At 42.7% G+C, this 23,738-nt stretch overlaps 1 protein-coding gene across 1 annotated transcript in view; it reads right to left on the bottom strand.

Moving 5' to 3' along the window:
• Window positions 1-1,071: 1,071 nt before the first annotated feature.
• The window catches only part of pdgfd (platelet derived growth factor d), a gene marked incomplete at its 3' end in the record, with an annotated part of 187,275 nt that continues 164,608 nt past the window's right edge, over window positions 1,072-23,738 (bottom strand). Inside the window, exons 10-11 of the mRNA XM_080429315.1 lie at window positions 1,401-2,363; window positions 1,072-1,083 (exon numbers count right to left, since the gene is read on the bottom strand). Of these exons, the coding sequence (XP_080285441.1) occupies window positions 1,072-1,083; window positions 1,401-2,363 (975 nt within the window). The remainder of the gene's footprint in view (window positions 1,084-1,400; window positions 2,364-23,738) is intronic.

The following is a 23,738-nucleotide window of genomic DNA, read 5'->3' on the forward strand; positions in this document are numbered from 1 at the left end:
ATTTATTACACTTACACTGCATTACACATTGTACATTTTGATTATATATTCTACAGATATAGTAAGTAAGAAAAACAATACAGTACCTGTTCAAAGTATGTTCCCTTGAAGGCTTCCTTCAGGCCCAGCTCCAGTCTGTGGGCAACACAATGCACTTTCAGCATCCATGGCACAGAGTCCTGTAGTTTGGTGAGGACACCATTCGTCTTTCCAAAGTTGACGGATGCACCATCAGCTGCAGTTGCAGTCAAGCAGCCACTTAGATCCAGGTTGTTTTCTGCACACTTCTGCATTATGGCTTCAAAAATCCCATCAGCATCACATGTCTTTGGCTCTGCAATACTTACAATGGAACACAAAGACAGACATTGAAAATTAGTTTTGAATACATTATCTGGAAGCTTTATTAGAACCACTACAACCTATACTGCATTATGACATAATCTCTCCAACTTTCCTGCCTTTTTACACTGTCACTATCCCAATAAAGACACTAAATTGCATGTGGAGAAAAAAAAACATTCAACAGAGTCTACACGTATACATTCATCTTACCCAAGTAGGCTGATTCTTGGGGAGCCATTTTCAACAACCTTGATGCTTATGACTTCTTTTTCTGAAGTTCCTTTGTCTGTGCTTCCATCAAACAGTAAGGAGCAATAGAAAGGCTCACATTTCTTAAGTGCTTGAAGATGGTCTCTGATGCTTCCACCAATATGTTCAATAAATATACGGCAGGACTTTGAATTGTGATAGGTGATCCCCAGCTCCACCCCATGCTTGCGTTCCACAGAGACTAACGTCTTGAACAGAGTAAAAGGTTGCTCAGTGTATGCGACAGTGTAAGCAATATCAAATAATTTGCGCATCTTTGTCTCAGTTCTCTCATGAAGTTTCTGGAGCTGCGAAACTGTAGTTGAATTACTTGGAGTTTTGTTTGTTTGGTTGCATGCTGTCATGTGAGCTTTTGAATCATTATGTGTTTTGGCTGTGTCTTTTTTAATGTTTGCGGTTCCAGTTATGTAAGAGTCTGTGCAAATTTGAAGTTTTGGCTCTTTTGTGGTGCGCTCTTTATAGTATTTCCTACACGTGGAACACCACAACTTAGTAACATATCCTTTCTTGTCCTTCTCAAAGTGCAGCCAGTCATATCCCCATGACTCTACAGTTGTGGCAGTTGTCTTTCTTGTCGGTCTTACATTGTCTCCTCCAGCATCTTTTCCTCCTCTCTTATCTCTGTATCTTTGTCTTACATCATCTCCTCTGGCATGTTCTTCTTCTCTCTCATCTCTGTGTCTTTCATTGTCTTCATGTTCTCCTCTCTCATCTCTGTCTCCTAGACTTACATTGTCTGTTCTGTCATGTTCTCCTTCTGTCTGATCTCTGTGTCTTTGTCTTACTTTGTCTCCTCCTTCATATCTGTGTCCTGCTGGTTCATTTTCTCCTCCGGCCTGTTCTCCTCTCTCATCTCTGTCTCCTAGACTTACATTGTCTGTTCTGTCATGTTCTCCTTCTGTCTGATCTCTGTGTCTTTGTCTTACTTTGTCTCCTCCTTCATATCTGTGTCCTGCTGGTTCATTTTCTCCTCCGGCCTGTTCTCCTCTCTCATCTCTGTCTCCTAGACTTACATTGTCTGTTCTGTCATGTTCTCCTTCTGTCTGATCTCTGTGTCTTTGTCTTACTTTGTCTCCTCCTTCATATCTGTGTCCTGCTGGTTCATTTTCTCCTCCGGCCTGTTCTCCTCTCTCATCTCTGTCTCCTAGACTTACATTGTCTGTTCTGTCATGTTCTCCTTCTGTCTGATCTCTGTGTCTTTGTCTTACTTTGTCTCCTCCTTCATATCTGTGTCCTGCTGGTTCATTTTCTCCTCCGGCCTGTTCTCCTCTCTCATCTCTGTCTCCTAGACTTACATTGTCTGTTCTGTCATGTTCTCCTTCTGTCTGATCTCTGTGTCTTTGTCTTACTTTGTCTCCTCCTTCATATCTGTGTCCTGCTGGTTCATTTTCTCCTCCGGCCTGTTCTCCTCTCTCATCTCTGTCTCCTAGACTTACATTGTCTGTTCTGTCATGTTCTCCTTCTGTCTGATCTCTGTGTCTTTGTCTTACTTTGTCTCCTCCTTCATATCTGTGTCCTGCTGGTTCATTTTCTCCTCCGGCCTGTTCTCCTCTCTCATCTCTGCCTCCTTGACTTATATTGTCTGTTCTGTCATGTTCTCCTTCTTTCTGATCTCTGTGTCTTGCTTCCTTTTCTCCTCCATCCTCTCCTTCTTCTCCATGTAGTAATAATACTTGTTGTTCACCTGTGTCTGTAATTCTCTGCCGTTTGTTCTTTGGTTCTTCTGTGTCTTTCTGGTCTGCCTTACTCTGGCTGGAAAATATTGACACAATACTGGGTAAAAACAGCTAACAGCAAATACATTAAATGGTTTCACTGCAAAATAACTGGCTTACATGCATTTTGGTGCATCTTAGTAGCTAGCCTTATTGCTTTTTGAATCATAATTTCCTCACCTTTTGAAAAAAACATCCAATGTTTTGCAGTTTTTAGCTGCATGCTGAAACGACTTCTTCAAAATGTGATCCCTCCGCTGCTTGGAAGGCATGCCTTTAGCTGAGAGTAAAATGAAGTAACATAATTTTTTAAACTTAAACAACTCTAACAAAGCCTACCTAACATACAGCTTGATCTGTCAACCCGAACTTCTAGTCACATTAATTCCTGTGATAATCATATTCTTTCAATCACATTTTAAAACAAGGATATCTACATGTGTACACCAAACTCCAAATGAATGAGGAATCATTCATGAATATATGTGAAAATCACACTAACAGTCAAATAAAACAAACACAGTAGATTTTAAATAAACTGTGATACAGATAATGTAATGTGTGCTTCAAGTGGTCTTTACCTAGTTATGTAATGGCAAACAAAGTTTAATCAGTATTTTTCAAAGTCATCGTATCAAAATGTACTTAAAAGTACCAAAAGTAAAAGTACTCATTGTGCAGAATGTCCCATTTCACAAGTTAAAAATGTATAAACAATCTTTTGAAAATAGCAGATCTACAAGCTCACATTGCGTCGCGATGTGATGCCTTGTGAGCTTGTAGATCTGCTATTTTCAAATGTCAGAGATATATATATATATATATATATATATATATATATATATATATATATATATATATATATATATATATATAGGGCTTAAGTGGTTAGTGTGTTTGGTAATAATAATACAAATCTTTTCATATAATTGTAGTGGAATAAAAGTACGATATTCCTCTGAGATGTAGTCCAGAAGTAAATACTCCGGTAAAGTAAAAAAATATACCTCAAAAGTACAGTACTTGAGTAAATGTACTTAGTTACTTTACACCAATGAAGTCCGGGAGTATTTTGTTTTTGCAGTTTTCATTCACACGTTAAAACAGCACACATCGTCAAACCATCACACATCGTCACGTTGCGTCGCTATAATACAAACAGTGTGTAACATTATATGTTGAGTTTCTTGTCTTATGCTTTCACAAAATGTATTCTTACCTCAATCGTCCGTTCGGAGAAGTTTGACTCTGCTCCACAACTTAAACGGTCCGCTCAGAGACATTCGGAGTTCAATAGGCTGCGTTAGATTTATCTCCTGATTGGGCCGGTGATGCTTTTGTGTCGTATAACACTGTGTTGCGGGATCCCGACGGTTCATACGAGGCTTGAAATCAAGCCTACCTACGGCTACAGTACCACTGATCATGTGGTACGCGCGCAGCAAAAATACCGTATTGACATAAAAATGGCGCAGTGAAAAAAAAACAAAAAAGATGTGAAATCAACTGCTGCGGGCGCCGGCGGGGCACCACGGCCACTGTGGCCGTGGAGGCATGCCATTATTCGAGGGGCACACGGCCAATGAGAGGGGCAACGACGGCCATGGCCGTCGTGGCCGCCGTGAAATTCCTGCCCTGACTACGACACGTGTTGTCTTTAATATTTTAAACTGAGATAAAGAAAAAAACAATATGCGTGTTGACGCATATCCTGTGGTAACAGACACCCGTGCAACAGAACGATGCAATCTAGTTCGCTGACGTAAAGTTTGCATGGATTACTTTCTTGACTTCCACAACTGGCTTCTGCTGTCTACGGACGGCCAAAATATTTAGCATGACAAACATGCATGTTGTGACCATTTAGACTGTGACTACATCCAAATGTAAACAAGAGGGACAAAAAAGTGAAACGTAGCACCTTTTCCCACAACTCCGAATGAAGGTAGTGTAACATAACCAGCCATGAAAGGTTTTGTATTGAACCGACTGCTGTCGACATTGCACATGAAAATGCTGTAGCCTACAGTTTACTGCAAACACTAAATAAGCCATTACATTGCGGACATGTTAGTGGATGTGTACATACGATGCAGTGGGGCCGTGTAACTATAGACAGTGCATGCGGGCGGTACGAGAGTGAACACTTGTCTCCAAAAGAGTACAGGGAGGGGGGCCCTGAAAATTGGGCTTAACGACATTAACACAGCCCTGGGCTCACGAGTGATTTATCAAAGGGTCGTATCCTGCCAATCAGACAGACAATATGTTTCAAGGAACAGGCCAAAAAACATCTGTCTTTCAAAGATAGGGAAAAACTATTTTATAAACTACGTAGAAATACTGTGAAAATGAAAAAACGGAACTGCTGCATTTTTGTAAATGTCAGACAGAATTAGGTTTGTAGCAAGGTGAAAAACTGAAGTGAATAATTATTGTAAAGGTCAGTCATTATCTTCACTTGTGCTTAGTATGCGCTTAAAAGTGGAAGTAGCCTAACAACAAACTTCAACAGGATGATCCTGAGAACGTCAACTTCACAAGTCTTTAAAATTACAGAAACAACTAATGGTATATATTGGAATTGGACAGTTGTATACAATTGTAATTATTTCATATATATATAATCTATAAAGTTGTGTTAGTGATAAAAGGAAAGTAGGACCACCCTACTTCGACAACATTCTTCACATATGGGGGGGTTAACCACTTGAACCCTAGCGTCCCTATTCTGGGGGCGAACACTCGGTGTAAATAGCAGATCTTCAAGCTCGCCAAAGCATTAAGTGACAAACAAACCCTCTTGATGCTTGATTCTAAAATCAACTCATGGCAGTAAGCCCCGTGGGCAGACAACAGGAGCGGAGGGGGAGACAAATTTGGCACGTTTTGTCCGTCGAAATTTGCCATTCGTCCGCCTGCGGACTGAACTCAACCCGACATTCACAGTACGTTCGCCAAATCAGTTCACCACGCTTTGCAAGTTTGTAGATCTGCTATGTCCACCTATTATGGCATGCACAGAATAGGATTGCTAGGGTTCATGTGATCGATTCTTACATGACTGGACCAAGTTTTGCTTCGCAAACTGAAACTACTGTTGGTTCCGATTATTTTAAGACCGACTGAAGAAAGTAATTGAGGACCCAACTCTGTAGTGTGCAAAGTCTGTTAACAGCCGAAACCAGACACAGGACAATTTTGACAGAATTTCCCCTGGAAATCTTCCTTGCGTTACACATGTGTAGTAATATATAGAATGTGTGCCAGAGTGCTGCATAATCCTCTCTCGCCATACTAATCCATGATCTCCCAGCAGACTAAAGGGATTATTGTATTAAAAGAGTGTCTGGAAGTCTCCCCATCTTCAATAGAGACCACTTGACTGCTTGAAGTGGAGGGAGATCGGGACTGGGAATCTAATCTGCCTGTTGATTCTTTGTGTGTGTGCTGAAATGTACTGTAACACGAGCTTGTCTTTCTAAGCGAGAAATTCTCGCGACAGATTCTAATATTCTCCTGACCTTCCTGTGAGTGTTCAGCAGTCAGTTTTTATTGGATTACAGCCTAAGTATAATTAGGCGGTTACCTTAACCACTCAATCTTATCAATCGGGGTTAATTGGCATAACGGCTAAATTGAGAGTATTGAGTAAATAGTTAGCTACTCAGATTTTATTTTATTTTATTTAATTACATTTTTGAACTACTTCCAAACCCAGCGACTCTAACAATGTCGTGCTTTCACTGAAGTAGCATGTGTAGAAAGTCTTTCATGGCCAGGAATATATTCAGCTCTGCTCACTCTGTTGCACACCTGTATGCGAAGTACACTTGAATAAAGGACAGACTGTATGTCCTGCGGTCATTCAGGGTAGCTTGATTCTTTTTCCTTGTTAATACATAAATTAAATAATAAATAAATATGTTTTCACTATTTTTGAAAATGTTCTAAATTGCAATACAGCAAAGCATTGATAATAGAAAGAAAATATACTTTGTCGTTTATACTTATGAATACTTGAGTATTTACTTGAGTAAATGCTTTGTCCACCACTGGTGCAATTGCCCAGACAGCTGAATTTACACTCTTTCTAAAACACACAAGCTGTAATGTTGCTTAAATCATACAGATTTGTGGAGGCGATAGGGTAGAAAAGGTGCAGTGATTACACATTTTACTGACACCACATGGGAGAACTTAAACCACAAATTAGAACCTCTGTCTTGTCTATTATGAAAGCTTGCCAACTTGCTGTCCTGTTAGATTACCAGTTTGGCCAAATAAGGGCATTTACGTCACTACTTCCTCCTTTCGCACGAAGGAATGAATAATCACTTTGAAAGTAAATCTTAGTTATACATTCTGTTTCACAAGACATAGTATGTGTACATGATAAAACTGAATTGGCTGAAAAGGCTCAAACAAGTCTTAATTTTATATTCATTTTGCACTGCTTCAGTTGGAGATGGAATTCCCTGTGTTAGCAGTGAGCGGTGTGCTCTCGAGCTCCGGTGGTTCTCTGAAAACGCTGCAGGGTCAAGTCTTTCCATCAGTAGAGCAGATTATGAACTTGGTCGGGTCCTATCCCGTGTCACTGCCTTCTGTAATGTTTATTATATGGAGGTCAACTCCGCAAGACCTGTATTTCCAAGGTCGTCAACTTGGGCCTACAGTAGACTGACTGTTGTTTCAGTGTTTGTTAGGCAGTCACAGTTTTCACCAGCCAGGAACTCTGCAGCAGTGAGGCTGCAGAAAAAGTTATTCACCGTCTTGCAGAGTGCATCCATTCCGCACTCCGCAGTCAAACCCCAGAGGATTATTGAAGACATAATATTCCAACCACTTGAAGAGCTTGGTTGGAATTGGGTGAAGAGCACAGGTGGAAGACTACATTTTCCTAATCGAGGTGTTTTCTGTGTCTTCACTAATTAAGGCAAAATATGTAATTGTGGTGGGTGTGAGCCCTTGGTCAATGCAATCCCAAGGACTTGCTAAAATAGGTTTAAAAAGGGTAAAATAAAAGTCCGCTCTAGTGTGATCTTATTCTTAAAACATAAATACAAATAGATAATAAAAATAAATAGAAATCCTCACATTTCAGGGCCAACCCTTGACCGTATGAACACATAAGAGATGTAGGATTTAAAAGACCGTTAATAGTAGAAAGAAAATGGCTTTTGGTTGTTTTCAGTTATTCACTTTGAGAAATTTTTGTGATAGCAGTATTGTAAGTCTATGTCTGTTATTTAGAAATGTCAAGGCGGACACTTTTAAAGTTTTAAATTGTCCACCTTGTTCCTCCGTTGTCGCTCAACTTTGCAGCAGTTTCTTTTCAGCTAACCAAGGGCAGAATTTTTCCATGGTATTTTTTGGCTTTGATAACTTTTATTTGTAGAGGATTGTGATGGAGTATCTCAGTTTGATATTAAAATAATGTAATCATTAACTGAGGATATTAGATCAGAGGAAAAAAATGCTCATTACACTAGTTAAACAAAACTGTTTCAACATAGTTTCTGAGATTAGGTGTCAGTGATCAAACGGTGCACAGTAAAATCTGGGTATATAGGTGCGTCCATTTGATTACCATTTGATTGTTTCTACACTCTATCACTTAAAACCATTTAAACCCTACTATATACTCAGTTGGCCGGAGTCCCCCAGGGCTCTATACTAGCTCCACTAGTATTTCCCTTTGCATCAAATCTTTCACCAAGTCTTTGCCGAAAACAGCTGATCTATCCACAAGTTTCCTAGGGCGTTGTGGGCATCACTTCCTGTCGATTTAACTGGATATCATTGGATTTCATTGGATCAAATCGACAGGAAGTGATGCCCACAACGCCCTAGGAAACTTGTGGATAAGCACACAACGTGCCACAAAACAGCTGATCTATAAGCTCACAACGTATCGCTAGGCGCCACGTTGTAAGCTTATAGATCGGTTGTTTTAGTTGTATGTTTGGCTCAGAATATGGAAAACTAGGGTTCATGTAGTAACAGTGAGAATGTTACTGTTTGGCCATCTTTGAAGACTCACCTCTTCAGCACTTTGTTTTACCACCATGCAGACTTAGGCTTGTTTTTTCACCACAAGGTTAAAATATAATTTATATAATTAGCCGCCCCTATAAGTGGGGTTGGGACACCTCATTAGCTGTATTGTGATTGGCTCATTAGTACACCCCTAGCTGTACTGTGATTGGCTGACTCTATTAGCTGACTCTATTCAGCACTGTGATTGGCTAGCGAGACACATGATGACATTAATAACCTATAAATAGGATTATGCACTTCAAAAATGATATTTATTTTTGAAGTGAGCTTCCATCACTATGATGACCACTGTGATGACCACACCACCCACTTCACACTGGGTGTGATTTTTGGGCGGTGAAACCGCCCCTATATGTGAGGTTTGGATATTTGCACACCAAATCCTGCACCGTGATTGGCCAATCACAGTCTATTCAGGGCTGTGATTGGCTAGGGAAACATGACACATGTGCATAGCCCTATATAAGAAACCATAACTTAAAAAAACCCATAAATGTGTTTTCTTTTTAAGTTATGGTTTCTTCCATCACTTCTTCCATCACTTCTTCCATCACTGTGATGACCACTGTGACCACACCACCCACTTCACACTGGGTGTGATTTTTTAAGTATATGATAGGTTCACTGTTTACCTTGATATACTATCAAAATAATAATGTACGTATTATTATTTTGATAGTATATTGTTCTAGACCGATTCTTGGTTTATCTGTGATCGTAGTTTACTGAGGCACTACACTATAGACATATAAAGGTAGACACCTCCTTCGGCTCTGAAGCGTTCGTATCTCGGGCGCGCTTCCTTGTTCCGCAGGGCTAGCCTATCACTTCCTTCCGCTTCAGCAGGGCAAGCTGGAAACTTCCGTGTGCGTCACAGAAGGGGGGCGTTCGGTAGGCCAATCAGAGGAAGGTGGGGGGCGGGTCTTTTCTTAAGAGGCAGCCGTGCAGCAACTAGTCAGTTAGACGCGCTGTGATTGGCCAGTAGTCAACGCGATGTGATTGGCCAGTAGTCAAACAGCCCTGCGGAAGAGCCTTGTATTGAGATACCAGTCGCTCCAATGAACTGCAGAGGCCAATGAGGTATCTAGGTTTCTATATCTATGCTACACTCTCTCTCTGCATTTGATGTATGTGATTTACCTTGCTTATTGTAAGTAACTCTGTATAAGAGTGTCTGCTAAATGCCTAAAGTGCTAATTATGAATTGTCTTCGGCTTGAACCTCTTGAATGCTTCATTGTGTTTGATCAGACATGACACAGAGCAGAGGGACAGTGTACGGTGACGAGGACACGATGAAGCATGTGATCCACAGAGCACACAGTGGCCCCCGAGGGCCTCCGGAGGCTCCTCAGTGTTCTACTCCATCTAATATTGAGGAATGTTCTGGGTTAGAGTCCATGACAGCAGGATAAATGAGTGGCCGCGCTAATATCGCCCGACCGCCGCCGCAGCCTATGGAGCGGCTCAGACGAATGGCCACTCGGACTGCGTTGGCCAATCGCTTTTCATCTCTGCCAACGAGGTGCCCTTGAGACAAGTGACTGGCACGCGCATTCTCTCTCTGTCTCACACACACGCACACGCACACGCACACGCACACGCACACACACACACACACACACACATACTCTGCACTTAATTCGCCCTGCTCTGAGGGTAGCGGTCCGCTCAGTTCCCATGTTTATGGTTTCTCCGAACCCGCAAATCACCGTGGTTACGGCTGGGCGGATTTACGACCACGACACCCCCCCACCACCACCCCCGACCCCCCCCCCCCCAACCCCGTCTGCCAACCTTAGACAAAACATTGATCACCCACACACACACACACTGCCCTGCCCTGCACTCTCTCTCTCTCTCTCTCTCTCTCTCTCTCTCTCTCTCTCTCTCTCTCTCTCTCTCTCTCTCTCTCTCTCTCTCTCTCTCTCTCTCTCTCTCTCTCTCTCTCTCTCACACACACACTGTCACACACAGTACATACTGTGCAGAGCATGTTGTGTATATATTGTAGGTGATATAACATACTCAAGTTTGGGTTTGTTTTGATGATATGTATCTGACAGTTGTATGCAAAGTGAGATGCTGTGTGTGTGTGTGTGTGTGTGTGTGTGTGTGTGTGTGTGTGTGTGTGTGTGTGTGTGTGTGTGTGTGTGTGTGTGTGTGTGTGTGTGTGTGTGTGTGTGTGTGTGTGTGTGTGTGTGTGTGTGTGTGTGTGTGTCTGAACAGGGCAAAGCGTACATTGTGACATGTGACACTAAATCATTCATTCTGTCACGTCTAAAGGTTATGATTAACGTTCAGCCGTTTGATGGATCTGTAGAATACCGTCGCTGTTGGGTGGAAATCTTGGAAGTCCAAAACCGTTCTATTTTTTAAAATGATTATTAAAAAACATTTTCAAATAGTGAAATCTACAAGCTCACAACGTGTCATATCGAGGCACGTTGTGAGCACAAATAGATCAGCTATTTTCACTACCTTTGCTTATGATGGAGTTTGGCTTTGATTTACGAAAAAAATACATAATATGTTGAAATATGGAGATACAAGGTTTCTGCCCGACAGCGTCATGCTGGACAGCATAGTGGGCTTTGATGAGGGACGGTTGTTAGAGTCAATGGTGTTCGTTGATGGCGAAACCTTTCATCCACATTCTGAATCCAGGTTTGAATATTGTATTTATCTACAGGGAGGGATTGGCTGTATTCATAGCTGAGATTTGAGTGTGTGTGTGTGTGTGTGTGTGTGTGTGTGTGTGTGTGTGTGTGTGTGTGTGTGTGTGTGTACGTGCGTGCAAGCGTTCGTGCATTTGTTCGTGCATTTGATGCGTGCGATTTGGCCTGTCCCCCTCACACCTTTTAAACCACTGCATTTGGTATAGCCTAATAGGATGTTTTTGTTTGGATTAGAATAAAATGTTTTAAGGGTAAAGGAGAGCAGTGAGAAACTGTGTTGCTATGTTGGTGGTACAGTATATTCATTGTCAATAGCAGCGGTAGCCAGGTGCAATGTTTTCACTAAAGCCACATTTCGAGAGATGAATGTTTTACTGTGAAGTAAAGGCTGTGAGATTCTCGTTACTCCTCCCCCACCCTCTTCTAAAATGTAATTGGCCACACGCTGTGTCCTTCACGGAAGGAAACCAATCAACTGTACTGTGCCTAGCCTACCCTGAAATGGGACTGATGAAAAAGCATAAATATCATCATCCAGGCGCGTAAGACTATCTCCTTCTTTCCCTCAAACAAAAGGCAGTAATGGCAGGAGAAGATCGTGCTGAGTCCAGACAGCTAAATGAGACCAATAATCTGCGATTCACAGACAGTGCTCTAAGGCAGTGCTCTGCGTGTGTGTGTGTGTGTGTGTGTGTGTGTGTGTGTGTGTGTGTGTGTGTGTGTGTGTGTGTGTGTGTGTGTGTGTGTGTGTGTGTGTGTGTGTGTGTGTGTGTGTGTGTGTGTGTGTGTGTGTGTGTGTGTGTGTGTGTGTGTGTGTTTGCTGTTTTCATCTCTATCATCATCATTGCATCAGTGGGGTCCTACTGGGTCCAGCCCGACCTGGCCCAGACATTTTGTTTGGGTATAGAAACCTCTTATCTCCATATTCAAACTTTTTGTGTTTTTTTTCATAAATGAATGCCGTACTTGATCAATGTGATCATACTCAGCGTTTTCGCAGTTCTGGGTGAACCGTGCTGTCGCTTTTTACGAAACTCGGCCATATGGTAGATGGTCATGAAAAACTATCAAGAAATAAATCTCACAATCTTTCGTCAAAAGGTGGCGCTATAGCACTCAATTGAAAATGCCAACTTTGAACAGGTACAACTCATGCCCTGTTTGACCTATAGCCATAAAACTTCAATACACACATGCGTCTACTCATGATGAACAACTTTAACCCTCTGACTTTTGACCTCTGACCTTTAGATCTCCCACCATTTTGAATTATATGAAAAAAAAATCTCCTCCTGGGATTTTTGAGTAATCTGCACGAAACGTTTTACACATGAACTTTGGACCTATGCCGACAAACAAGCAGCGAGATTTTTCCATAAGTGAAAAAATGAAGCTTTAATGAGCCAATGAATATTGCAGTTTTATGACAATTATTCATCTGCCCCTAACACATACATGCAGACTCACATTTCTTTGAAACTTTGCGTTAATGTTGAGGGTCATTCCAAATATTACTGAAACCAATCTTACTCCAATTGGTCAAAGGGGGGCGCTATAGCGATTTTTTGAAAGTGCAAACTTTAAACAGGCAAAAGTCATGCCTCGTTTGGCCGACAGCCATTAAACCTGCTTACACATGTGCCTTGACTCATGAGGAACACATGTATCACGTTGACCAGTAAGCTCCGCCCTTAGATTGTCCGCAATTTTGAGCAGTTTGAAAAACACTTAAACCCAGGATTTTTCAGCTATTTGCGTGAAACTGTATCATCTGTGTGATCTCCTTTTTCACAAGTTCTTGTCTGTTGGTCCAATGGCTTCTCCCTTAAACGTGTGCCTCACAACCTGAAGGTTGCCAGTTCAAGCCTCACTTGATGCGGACTTCATTAAAGTTGCATTACACACAACATGATTGTGTCAATTAATACATGTGCAATTGTTAAACATAACCTGAAATACTTATTTGAGAGGGTATGTTTTTGCAATGTATGACATACTTCATTCTGAAAATAGCCGATCTACAATCTCAAAACTTTTCAGATAGCAACGTGTTTCTGAGTTTGTAGATCGGCTGCTTTCACTGGTTCACTTTTATCTTCAACAGACAACCTCAGCCTGGACAAAGCTATAGCACTATAGGTAATGTTGCAGCCCGTCAATCCGAAGGTTGAGGGTTAGATTCCTGTTAATGGCAATAGGTTGACACGTCCAATCAATCCATTCTGCTTCCATCCTTCTCTCTCTTCAATCTATTGTTTCCATGTCTCTCTCTCTTCAATCTATTATGTTTCCATGTCTCTCTCTCCGCCCTTAGATTGTTCGCAATTTTGAGCAGTTTGAAAAACACTTAAACCCAGGATTTTTCAGTTATTTGCGTGAAATGGTATAATCTGTCTGACCTCCGTTTTCACAGTATCAGGTCTGTTGGTCCAATGGCTTCCCGCTTAAGTGAATGTTTCACAACATCAAGGTTGCCGGTTCAAGCCTCACTTGGTGGAGACTTCATTGAAAGTGCATTGCAAACTACAAGACTGTATTAATGAATACATATGCAATTGATAAAGATAACATGAAATGCTTATCTGAGAAGGTCTGTTTTTGCAATGTATGACATACTTCATTCTGAAAATAGACTGCCCCAACGCTCCTGATTTCGTGTATAGAGGGGCGGGTGTAAAGAGCCGGCGAGAGACTGCGGCTGATCCCATTGGTTCACCGATCTGTCCGTCAACCCCCGCCCCGTTAACACAACATTACGAGCGACGCCCACTGCACTCTGGTTGGTTGGGAAGTGAAACACTTCCTTATACCGAGTACACCGACGCGCTGGGCCAGGCTTTTATTTTTTAGCAACACTAAACAATAAAAGCCTGGAGATCGAGGCTATTCTGAAAATAGCCGATCTACAATCTCAAAACCTTTCAGATAGCAACGTTCTTTCTGAGCTTGTAGATCGGCTGCTTTCACTGGTTCACTTTTATCTTCAACAGACAACCTCAGCCTGGACAAAGCTATAGCACTATAGGTAATGTTGCAGCCTGTCAATTTGAAGGTTGATGGTTCGATTCCTGTTAATGGCAATAGTTGAGATGGCTTCTCGCTTAAGTGTGTGCCTTAAAACCGTAAAGTTGCCAGTTCAAGCCTCACTTGATGCAGACTTCATTTAAGTTGCATTGCACACAACATGATTGTTGCGAAGGCGGAAGGAGGCCTCCGACCAAGTGGAGCTTACTATATCACCGTGCTTGGGTTGTGTGTGTGTGTGTCTGTCCCTTATTTATGGTCTTTACGTGTGTGTTCACACTCTCATTGGCTCGCGCCCCCATGTGACTCGAAACTCCGTGCTGAAATGCCAGCAGCTGCACTGCCTGTATACAGCGTGTGTTCACGCTCTCATTGGCTCGCGCCCCCATGTGACTCGAAACTCCGTGCTGAAATGCCAGCAGCTGCACTGCCTGTATACAGCCGGCAGAGTGCGGCAGAGTGCACTACTACAGTGTGGTTGAAATATAGCAGCCTCAGTCAATCTGCGTTCGCTTCCAGCGTTCGCGCGTCTTACTTGTGTCAATTAATGCAAGTGCAATTGTTAAAGATAACCTGAAATGCTTATTTGAGAGTATGTCTTTTCAATGTATGACATACTTCATTCTGAAAATAGCTGATCTACAATCTCAAAACCTTTCAGATAGCAACGTGTTTCTGAGCTTGTAGATCGGCTGCTTTCACTGGTTCAATTTTATCTTCAACAGACAACCTCAGCCTAGACAAAGCTATAGCACTATAGGTAGTGTTGCAGCCTGTCAATCCGAAGGTTGAGGGATCGATTCCTGTTAATGGCAAAAGGTTGAGACGTCCAATCAATCCATTCTGCTTCCATCTTTCTCTCTCTTCAATCTATTATGTTTCCATGTCTCTCTCTCTTCAATCTATTCCTTTTCCATGTCTCTCTCTCCGCCCTTAGATTGTCCGCAATTTTGAGCAGTTTGAAAAACCCTTAAACCCAGGATTTTTCAGTTATTTGCGTGACATGGTATCATCTGTTTGACCTCCGTTTTCACTGGATCAGGTCTGTTGGTTCAATGGCTTCCCGCTTAAGTGAATGTTTCACAACAGCAAGGTTGCCGGTTCAAGCCTCACTTGGTGGAGACTTCATTTAAAGTGCATTGCAAACAACAAGACTGTATTAATGAATACATATGCAATTGATAAAGATAACATGAAATGCTTATCTGAGAAGGTATGTTTTTGCAATGTATGACATACTTCATTCTGAAAATAGCCGATCTACAATCTCAAAACTTTTCAGATAGCAACGTGTTTCTGAGCTTGTAGATCGGCTGCTTTCACTGGTTCAGTTTTATCTTCAACAGACAACCTCAGCCTGGTCAAAGCTATAGCACTATAGGTAGTGTTGCAGCCTGTCAATCCGAAGGTTGAGGGTTCGATTCCTGTTAATGGCAATAGGTTGAGATGTCCAATCAATCCATTCTGCTTCCATCTCTCTCTCTCTTCAATCTATTATGTTTCCATGTCTCTCTCTCTCAATTAATGCATGTGCAACTGTTAAAGGTAACATGAAATGCTTCTTGGAGAGAGTATGTTTTTGCAATGTATGACAAACTTCATTGTGAAAATAGCCGATCTACAATCTCACAACTTTTCAGATAGCAACGTTTTGTGAGCTTGTAGATCGGCTACTTTCACTAGTTTTCGTTCCGAGGAGACACAAAAATGCCTTTATTGGTAAATGGTTTGTGAACCAGTGATCTAGAGTAGTTCGGGACACAGAGGCTTGGTTCATAATGGACGGAAATACTTATAAATATCAACAGACACTACCAGTAATTGTGTCAATTAATACATATGCAATTGATAAAGATAACCTGAAATGCTTATTTGAGAGGGTATGAAGTATGTATGACATACTTCATTCTGAAAATAGCCGATCTACAATCTCAAAACCTTTCAGATAGCAACGTTCTTTCTGAGCTTGTAGATCGGCTGCTTTCACTGGTTCACTTTTATCTTCAACAGACAACCTCAGCCTGGACAAAGCTATAGCACTATAGGTAGTGTTGCAGCCTGTCAATTTGAAGGTTGATGGTTCGATTCCTGTTAATGGCAATAGGTTGAGATGTCGAATCAATCCATTCTGCTTCCATCTCTCTCTCTCTTCAATCTATTCCGTTTCCATGTCTCTCTCTCTCTTCAATCTATTCCGTTTCCATGGCTCTCTCGCTCTCTCTCTCTCTCTCTTTCTCTCTCTCTCTCTCATTCACCAGGTCAGGTCTGTTGTTCCAATGGCTTCTCGCTTAAGTGTGTGCCTTAAAACCTCAAGGTTGCCAGTTCAAGCCTCACTTGATGCAGACTTCATTTAAGTTGCATTGCACACAACATGATTGTTGCGAACGCGGAAGGAGGCCTCCGACCAAGTGGAGCTTACTATATCACCGTGCTTGGGTTGTGTGTGTGTGTGTCTGTCCCTTATTTATGGTCTTTCCGTGTGTGTTCACGCTCTCATTGGCTCGCGCCCCCATGTGACTCGAAACTCCGTGCTGAAATGCCAGCAGCTGCACTGCCTGTATACAGCGTGTGTTCACGCTCTCATTGGCTCGCGCCCCCATGTGACTCGAAACTCCGTGCTGAAATGCCAGCAGCTGCACTGCCTGTATACAGCCGGCAGAGTGCGGCAGAGTGCGGCAGAGTGCACTACTACCACACGCGTAGTCTCTCTGTCTGTCTCTCTCTGTCTTTCTACCCTCGCCACTTCAGTGTTGCCAGATTATCGTACGGGGGCAAAAAAATCAAGTAAATGCTTTTAATGCCTCCAAGTACAGCTCTAGGGTCAGATTTACTGATTTGCTGACTTATTTTTAAAAGCCAAACCGGATCCCGAATCAGCAGCCAGGGAATTTAGTAAATTCACACACCTTTTTGTGATATGGCGAAATGATCGTACATCTGGGCATTTCTGCATGGCATTGATCGTACATCGTACAGGGGGTAAAATTATAGTACAAATACGATAATCATCGTACATCTGGCAACACTGGGCCATTCCCACATTCCATTACACCACAATTCAGTCCTTGTTACACACCTGTTTCCACTCCCTCATCAGTCCAACATTGCCATGCCCGTTACACACTCATGGGTACTGCTGATTATTACGGCTGGGCCGGACACATGAACGAGCGAAAACAGTTTCGACAAACGGGCTCGACTCACGCGCTTGCGCACGGGGTTGTGCACGGAGGTGACACTACTGCACATGCGAGACGACCCGTAGAGTGACCAAAAATAATTACTGAAGGAAGGAAATATCCATTATAGGAGACGACATTGTGTTTGAATGTAAACTGTAAAATCTTGTGTTCGTGTAAGTCTTTCAGAGCTAATTGAACACTCAGGAGTGTGTGCTGTAGGGAACAAATGAAATGCATCCATCCCATTATCTATAGCATTTATTCACTGACGGAGAACTGCACTCTACTACCCCTGCATCCTGGATGTTTCGTGTAAACAAACCAGCAGTGAGAGAGAGAGAGAGAGAGAGAGGGTGAGAGAGGGTGAGAGAGAGAGAGAGAGAGAGAGAGAGATTTAAATGAAGTGAAAGAATACCCAGATCAAATAACCTTCATTATTTTCATTTCTTCTTCTTTTTTAAAGCTGACAAAACATAAACGAGATAAAGGGTTTAAATGCTTTAAAGATGAAGAAAATGGATTTGAGAGAGAGAAAGAGAGAGAGAGAGAGAGAGAGAGAAAGAGAGAGAGAGAGAGAGAGAGAGAGAGAGAGAGAGAGAGAGAGGGGGGGACGGACGGACGGACGGACGGACGGACGGACGGACGGACGGACGGACGGACGGACGGACGGACGGACGGACGGACGGACGGACGGACGGACGGGCAGGCAGGCAGGCAGGCAGGCAGGCAGGCAGACAGACAGACAGACAGACAGACAGACAGACAGAGAGAAAAGAGTAGTTTTGTGATGATGAAAAGGACTTTGAGAGGAAGATGAACAAAGTGGATTGGAGAAGTAAATGGTAAATCGCACTGCATTTTGTTCAAAGCGGCGCACTCCGGCAAACTTTGGAAGCCAATTTTAGCCATTTAGGATGGAATATGAATAATCTGACATATCGGTCTTGATCACATGACTATAGAAATGCTTTGCAAAAATGTGCCTTCTGGTGGCGCTATAACAGGCCGATCTTAAAAAAAAATAGGCAGAGGTTCTGCTCTGGCACCCAGGGAGTGTGCGTGCACAGTTTCGCTGCCATCGGGCCAACGGTGCCGGAGATTAGCTGTTCACAGACAGACGGACACATAGACGGACGGACACACAGATGGACGGACGGACACACGGACACACGGACACACGGACGGACGCACACGGGTGCAAAACATAGTCTCTGCCGCGCCTTCGGCCTGGCGGAGACAACAAAGGCTGTGTTAATCCGGGCCTGTCTGTTAGCCTCGTCCCTCTTTCTCAGTAAATTAATTGTATTGAATCTGCCCTGTCCCTGGTCATGTGCACTGGGGTCACATGACCCTGACTCACCATGACACTGTCTGATATCCTTGAACTGCCGTTCGTTCGCTTCACCCATCGGTTTGACCTGTCCCCCTCACACCTTTTAAACCACTCAAACCCTCCATATATACTTTATTGACTGGGCTGCCTAGACTCTACAAATATTCTCCCCATAATAGGGACGCTAGAGTGGATAAACAAACCTCAAATGCACTCACAGCTAACATAATAGGAACAAGTTTTTTTTTTCTTCTTTTCTTTTATGAAAGACGGATGGTTAGACTTACACAAGACACATGGGGAGAGAAATGTGAGCATAGAAACAAAGAAAAAGCAGAAATAGGCCGGTAAGAGAATACAATTATATGATTAAAAGAGGGTGCAGAAAAGAAGCTTATGAAGAACATTGTTACTTGCATCTCCTGGGGGGGGGGGGGGAATCTGAGAGCGAAGAACAAAAACAACAAGCGGTGTTAAAGGGTAAAGGGTGTGAGAGAAAAAAAGAGGGGGATTAATTTAAAGAAAGCAATAAAGGAGGAAGACATGTCCCCATGTGCTGAGTCAGACGAGGAGAAGGGAACAAAGCTAGCCATTATAATGACATCGTTTACCCGGGGAGGATGACTCATCATCCCGAGACGATTTCACGCTCACTATTAAGAGACGGAACTGACAAACAGTCACAGTGAAACGGAAATGCAGTGAAACGCTCAACGCCACTGCAAAGACGCTTAGCGCTGAAAGGTTTAGAGAGGGAGAGAGAGAGAGAGAGAGAGAGAGAGAGAGAGAGAGAGAGAGAGAGAGAGAGAGAGAGAGAGAGAGAGGTGGTAATGGGTGTGAAATGGTTTTAACAAGCATTTCTCATTCTAAATACACTCATCTTCTATTTCCTTTTCCATATTGTCACTGTCCTTTCTCTGTACCCATAATGCAATATTTGAGCATGTGATCAACTCAAATAGATTAAAAACTACTTTTTGTTCCTTCCTTCCCTGCTGTTCTTCTGGACATCAGCAGTGCACGTAAAAAAGACTAATCCTAATGTATCATCGCTGTCGGGTGGAAACCACGTATATTCAAAACCGTTCCTTTTTTATTACTGTTTTAAGTAGGGCATTGATTTATGAAAAAAACGAAACATAAAAAGCTGAAATATGGGGATACAAGCTTTCTGCCCGACAGCGTCCTTATGCTGTGTCAAGTTCCGGAAAAAGACGATCTACAAGTTGAAGTGTCGCCGTGAACTCACAGGCCGGCTATTTTCAGCACGTGACACCGCCCTACGACGATTTATACATCGGGCTCAAGATAAAGTAAAGCATTCATCAACTGTGAATGTGAATGTGTGTGTACACACACACACACACACACACACACACACACACACACACACACACACACACACACAGACGACAGAAAAAAACATGCAAGGCACCAACCTGCTGATCGGAAGCAGTTAGGGGTTCAGTGTGGTTATATGTACACATTTCTTGTTTTTCATACCAGTAACATGTAAGCTGACGTATTACATTCTGCATAGTAGTGTATATTTGTATGTCTTAAATGTCATCATGATTTGAGTGCACGGGGATCTCATTTTAAATAAGCCAAGTGCTTTTATGAGCGATCCAGTTTAGAGGACCTTGTATTGTGATTTGTACTTCCATGTACTGTTACCATGTCTATCTAAATAAAGTATTCAATCAATCAATAAAGCACTTTGGATAAAGGCGCTATATGAAATGCTCCATTTATGTTGTCTATTTCAAATGGAAATGAGACACAGTCAGTCATAACAAAGATATATCTTGTTGTTTTGCATGTTGACTGACAAAGATATATCTTGTTGTTTTGCATGTTGAAACTGATGTCAGTCATTACATGTTTTCTATGGAGATAACGGCTCGTTATTGTGATTCTTGTCACAGACACTCGGAAGCATGCAGCAGGCGTTACTATGGCAATGTCAATTGTGGATGCTAATTGGGATGTAAAACAGTGGGAAACAGTCCTAACATCTGACCTGGAACATACAGTAGAATGGATGATGTGATCAGACAAACATTTACATCTAGATTATTTCATTCTGTTATATTTCTCAAAGACTTACATATTTAACCACTGAAATCCTATATATGTCGGTGACCGGGGTCCACGGCACGCACACACACACGCACCCACACACGCACGCACGCACGCACGCACGCACGCACGCACGCACGCACGCACGCACGCACGCACGCACGCACGCACGCACGCACGCACGCACGCACGCACGCACGCACGCACGCACACACGCATATACACATGGGTATATTGGGTCCACTCCTATTTTCCCTCTTCACCAAATCTCTTTATAAATAGCCCATACAGTGCTTGTATATCGCCTATTTGTTGCTGAAGGCTCGCCCCCAGAATAGGAACGCCAGTGTTCATGTGGTTAAATTGTAAAGTTCTACAGCAGGTCAGATTGTTATAATGTAATATGTTTTCATTAATCATTTGAAAAAGAAAAAGGCAATAGAGCATTCTTGCAGGCAGGCTCTTGTACTGTGGCATTTCTCGCTATAAGAAGGTGTACCGAGGATATTTTCACTGTTAACGTGCACATTGCTGAGTCAGCCCCTTTTTTTCTACAGACAAAAATAGTTGTCTGGCAGTTTATCGCGACATTAATAACAACAGAGCAAATATTCACAGACACTCAGGACCGTCTGAATAATGTAGTCATTGGAACAATGTCAGGGAGGTTATCATGTCTGGACATTCTCTGCCGGTCAGGGAGCACAGAGGAAGTGTGTGTGTGTGTGTGCGTGTGTGTGTGTGTGTGTGTGTGTGTGTGTGTGTGTGTGTGTGTGTGTGTGTGTGTGTGTGTGTGTGTGTGTGTGTGTGTGTGTGTGTGTGTGTGTGTGTGTGTGTGTGTGTGTGTGTGTGTGTCTGTGTGCGTGCGTGTGTGCGTGTGTGTGTGTGTGTGTGTGTGTGTGTGTGTGTGTGTGTGTGTGTGTGTGTGTGTGTGTGATGGGGCAAATGCGCACATGTGCAAACATTGGCGCACTGGCATGCATGTCTGTCTGCTTTAATATATGTTCCTTCATTTGTGCGTGCGTGTGTGCATATGGACGTGAACGTGTTTGTGAATGTGAATTATAGCCTTGTGGTCAGCACTTCTAGACAGAGGTGTCGGGAAGCAGGCTTCCGTTCCTGCACAGTAGATAAATAGAACGTAGCACACACACTCACACGCACACGCACACGCACACGCATGCACACGCACACGCACACACTCATAGAGTCATGATAAATGTAATCGCTGTTTCTGTCTGGGCCAAAGCGGGGGAAGAGGAACGCTATACATCATAGTTCAGCACACACACAGTGATACACAAACGTAGTCTCGTTTTCACAAACAGAAGCAGAGATCTGTGGGAACATGGAAACATGAACACACACACACGCACACACGCACACACGCACACCTCAGTAAAAGCAAGTCTTCAGCGTTGATTTTAAAGAACTGAGAGTTGTAGCAGAGCAGTTTTCTGTGAGTTTGTTCCAGACATTATGTGGTGCACAAAAACGGAGCGCTGCTTCTCCACGTTTATTTTAGTCTATGGGGACATAAAGCTGACTTGTCCCAGGCGACCTGAGAGGTCTGGATGGTTCATCATAATGGAGCAAGCGCAGAAATGTGTTTTTGGCCCTAAATGATTCAGTGCTTTATCGACCAACAGTTGTATTTTGAAATCAATATCTTTGACAGACAGGGAGCCGGTGTAAAGATCTGAGAACTGGAGTGATATGATTCACTTTTCTTGGTATTAGTCAGGACTCAAGCAACAGCGTTTTGAATCATCTACAGCTGTCTGATCGATTCTTTTAGGGAGACCTGTGGAGTCACCGTTACAGTAGTCGAGTGTACGGAAACAAAAGGTGCTTTTTATAGAACTTTGCAATGTGCATTATATTCGCACTCGGACGGTGGTGGAATCCATGCAAGGCACCGACCTGCTGATCGGGAGCAGTTAAGGGTTTATTGTTTTGGTCAAAGACGCTTCGTCACTAACCCAGGCAGATTCGGGGATCGAACCGGGAGCCGTCCGATTCCCAAGCTGCCGCTCTACTGTAGATGAATACATAGGCTACACCATGTTTTTCGCTGACTTCATAATTGTGTTAATTGTGTGGCTGTTGAATTTCAGCTTTGTGTCCATGACTACACCATGATTTGTGACGTGGGTTGTAATTTACTGTAGCCTTACAGATTAAAGCTTTTTTTTTTTTAAGTGTTTTGTATTCTTCCTTAGGGCCAAAAACAATTACTTACTAGTTTTGTTTTGTTTTGTCTTTGTTTAATTTAAAACAATTGTGGCGCACACAATTGTTGATTTTGTTCAACACATTTACTCAGTGCTTTGTATTGGACCATTAGTCCGTTATGTAAATGTGTGTGTTGCCTGCATAATTATGGCGGCATAATTAGTTGTTTTCCATAATGTGAGCCGGTAGGAACATGTAGATGATGAACAGAAGAGGCCCCAGTGAGGAAAACGAGTCACCGTTGAGAACACACAGGCAGAGACGGAAGGAAGAAAGCAAGCACTTGTTTAAAAAAAAAATCACACCCAGTGTGAAGTGGGCGGTGTGGTCACAGTGGTCATCACAGTGATGGAAGAAGTGATGGAAGAAGTGATGGAAGAAACCATAACTTAAAAAAAACACATTTATGTTTTTTTTTAAAGTTAGGGCTATGCACATGTGTCATGTTTCCCTAGCCAATCACAGTCCTGAATAGACTGTGATTGGCCAATCACGGTGCAGGGTTAGGGGGGTACATTTGTGGCCAATCACAGTGCAGGATTTGGTGTGAAAATATCCAAACCTCACATATAGGGGCGGTTTCACCGCCCAAAAATCTGTTATGATTTTGTCCAACAGGTTTAAAATGTTTGAATACATAACACACACGCCCCCCCCTGTGATCTTTGGCCCCCCACCCAAGGGTGGCCGGGACCCCACACTAGGAAACACTGCTGTAATGTATGTTACGTAGTATGCTGAGTCATGTTCTGTAGTGTTGTGTGTGTGTGTGTGTGTGGTCTAGGTTCCAGTAACTTCCCTAGTTATCTAATGTG

Source organism: Gymnoscopelus braueri (genome assembly GCF_963280865.1).
Source record: "Gymnoscopelus braueri genome assembly, chromosome: 5".
Lineage (NCBI taxonomy): Eukaryota > Metazoa > Chordata > Actinopteri > Myctophiformes > Myctophidae > Gymnoscopelus > Gymnoscopelus braueri.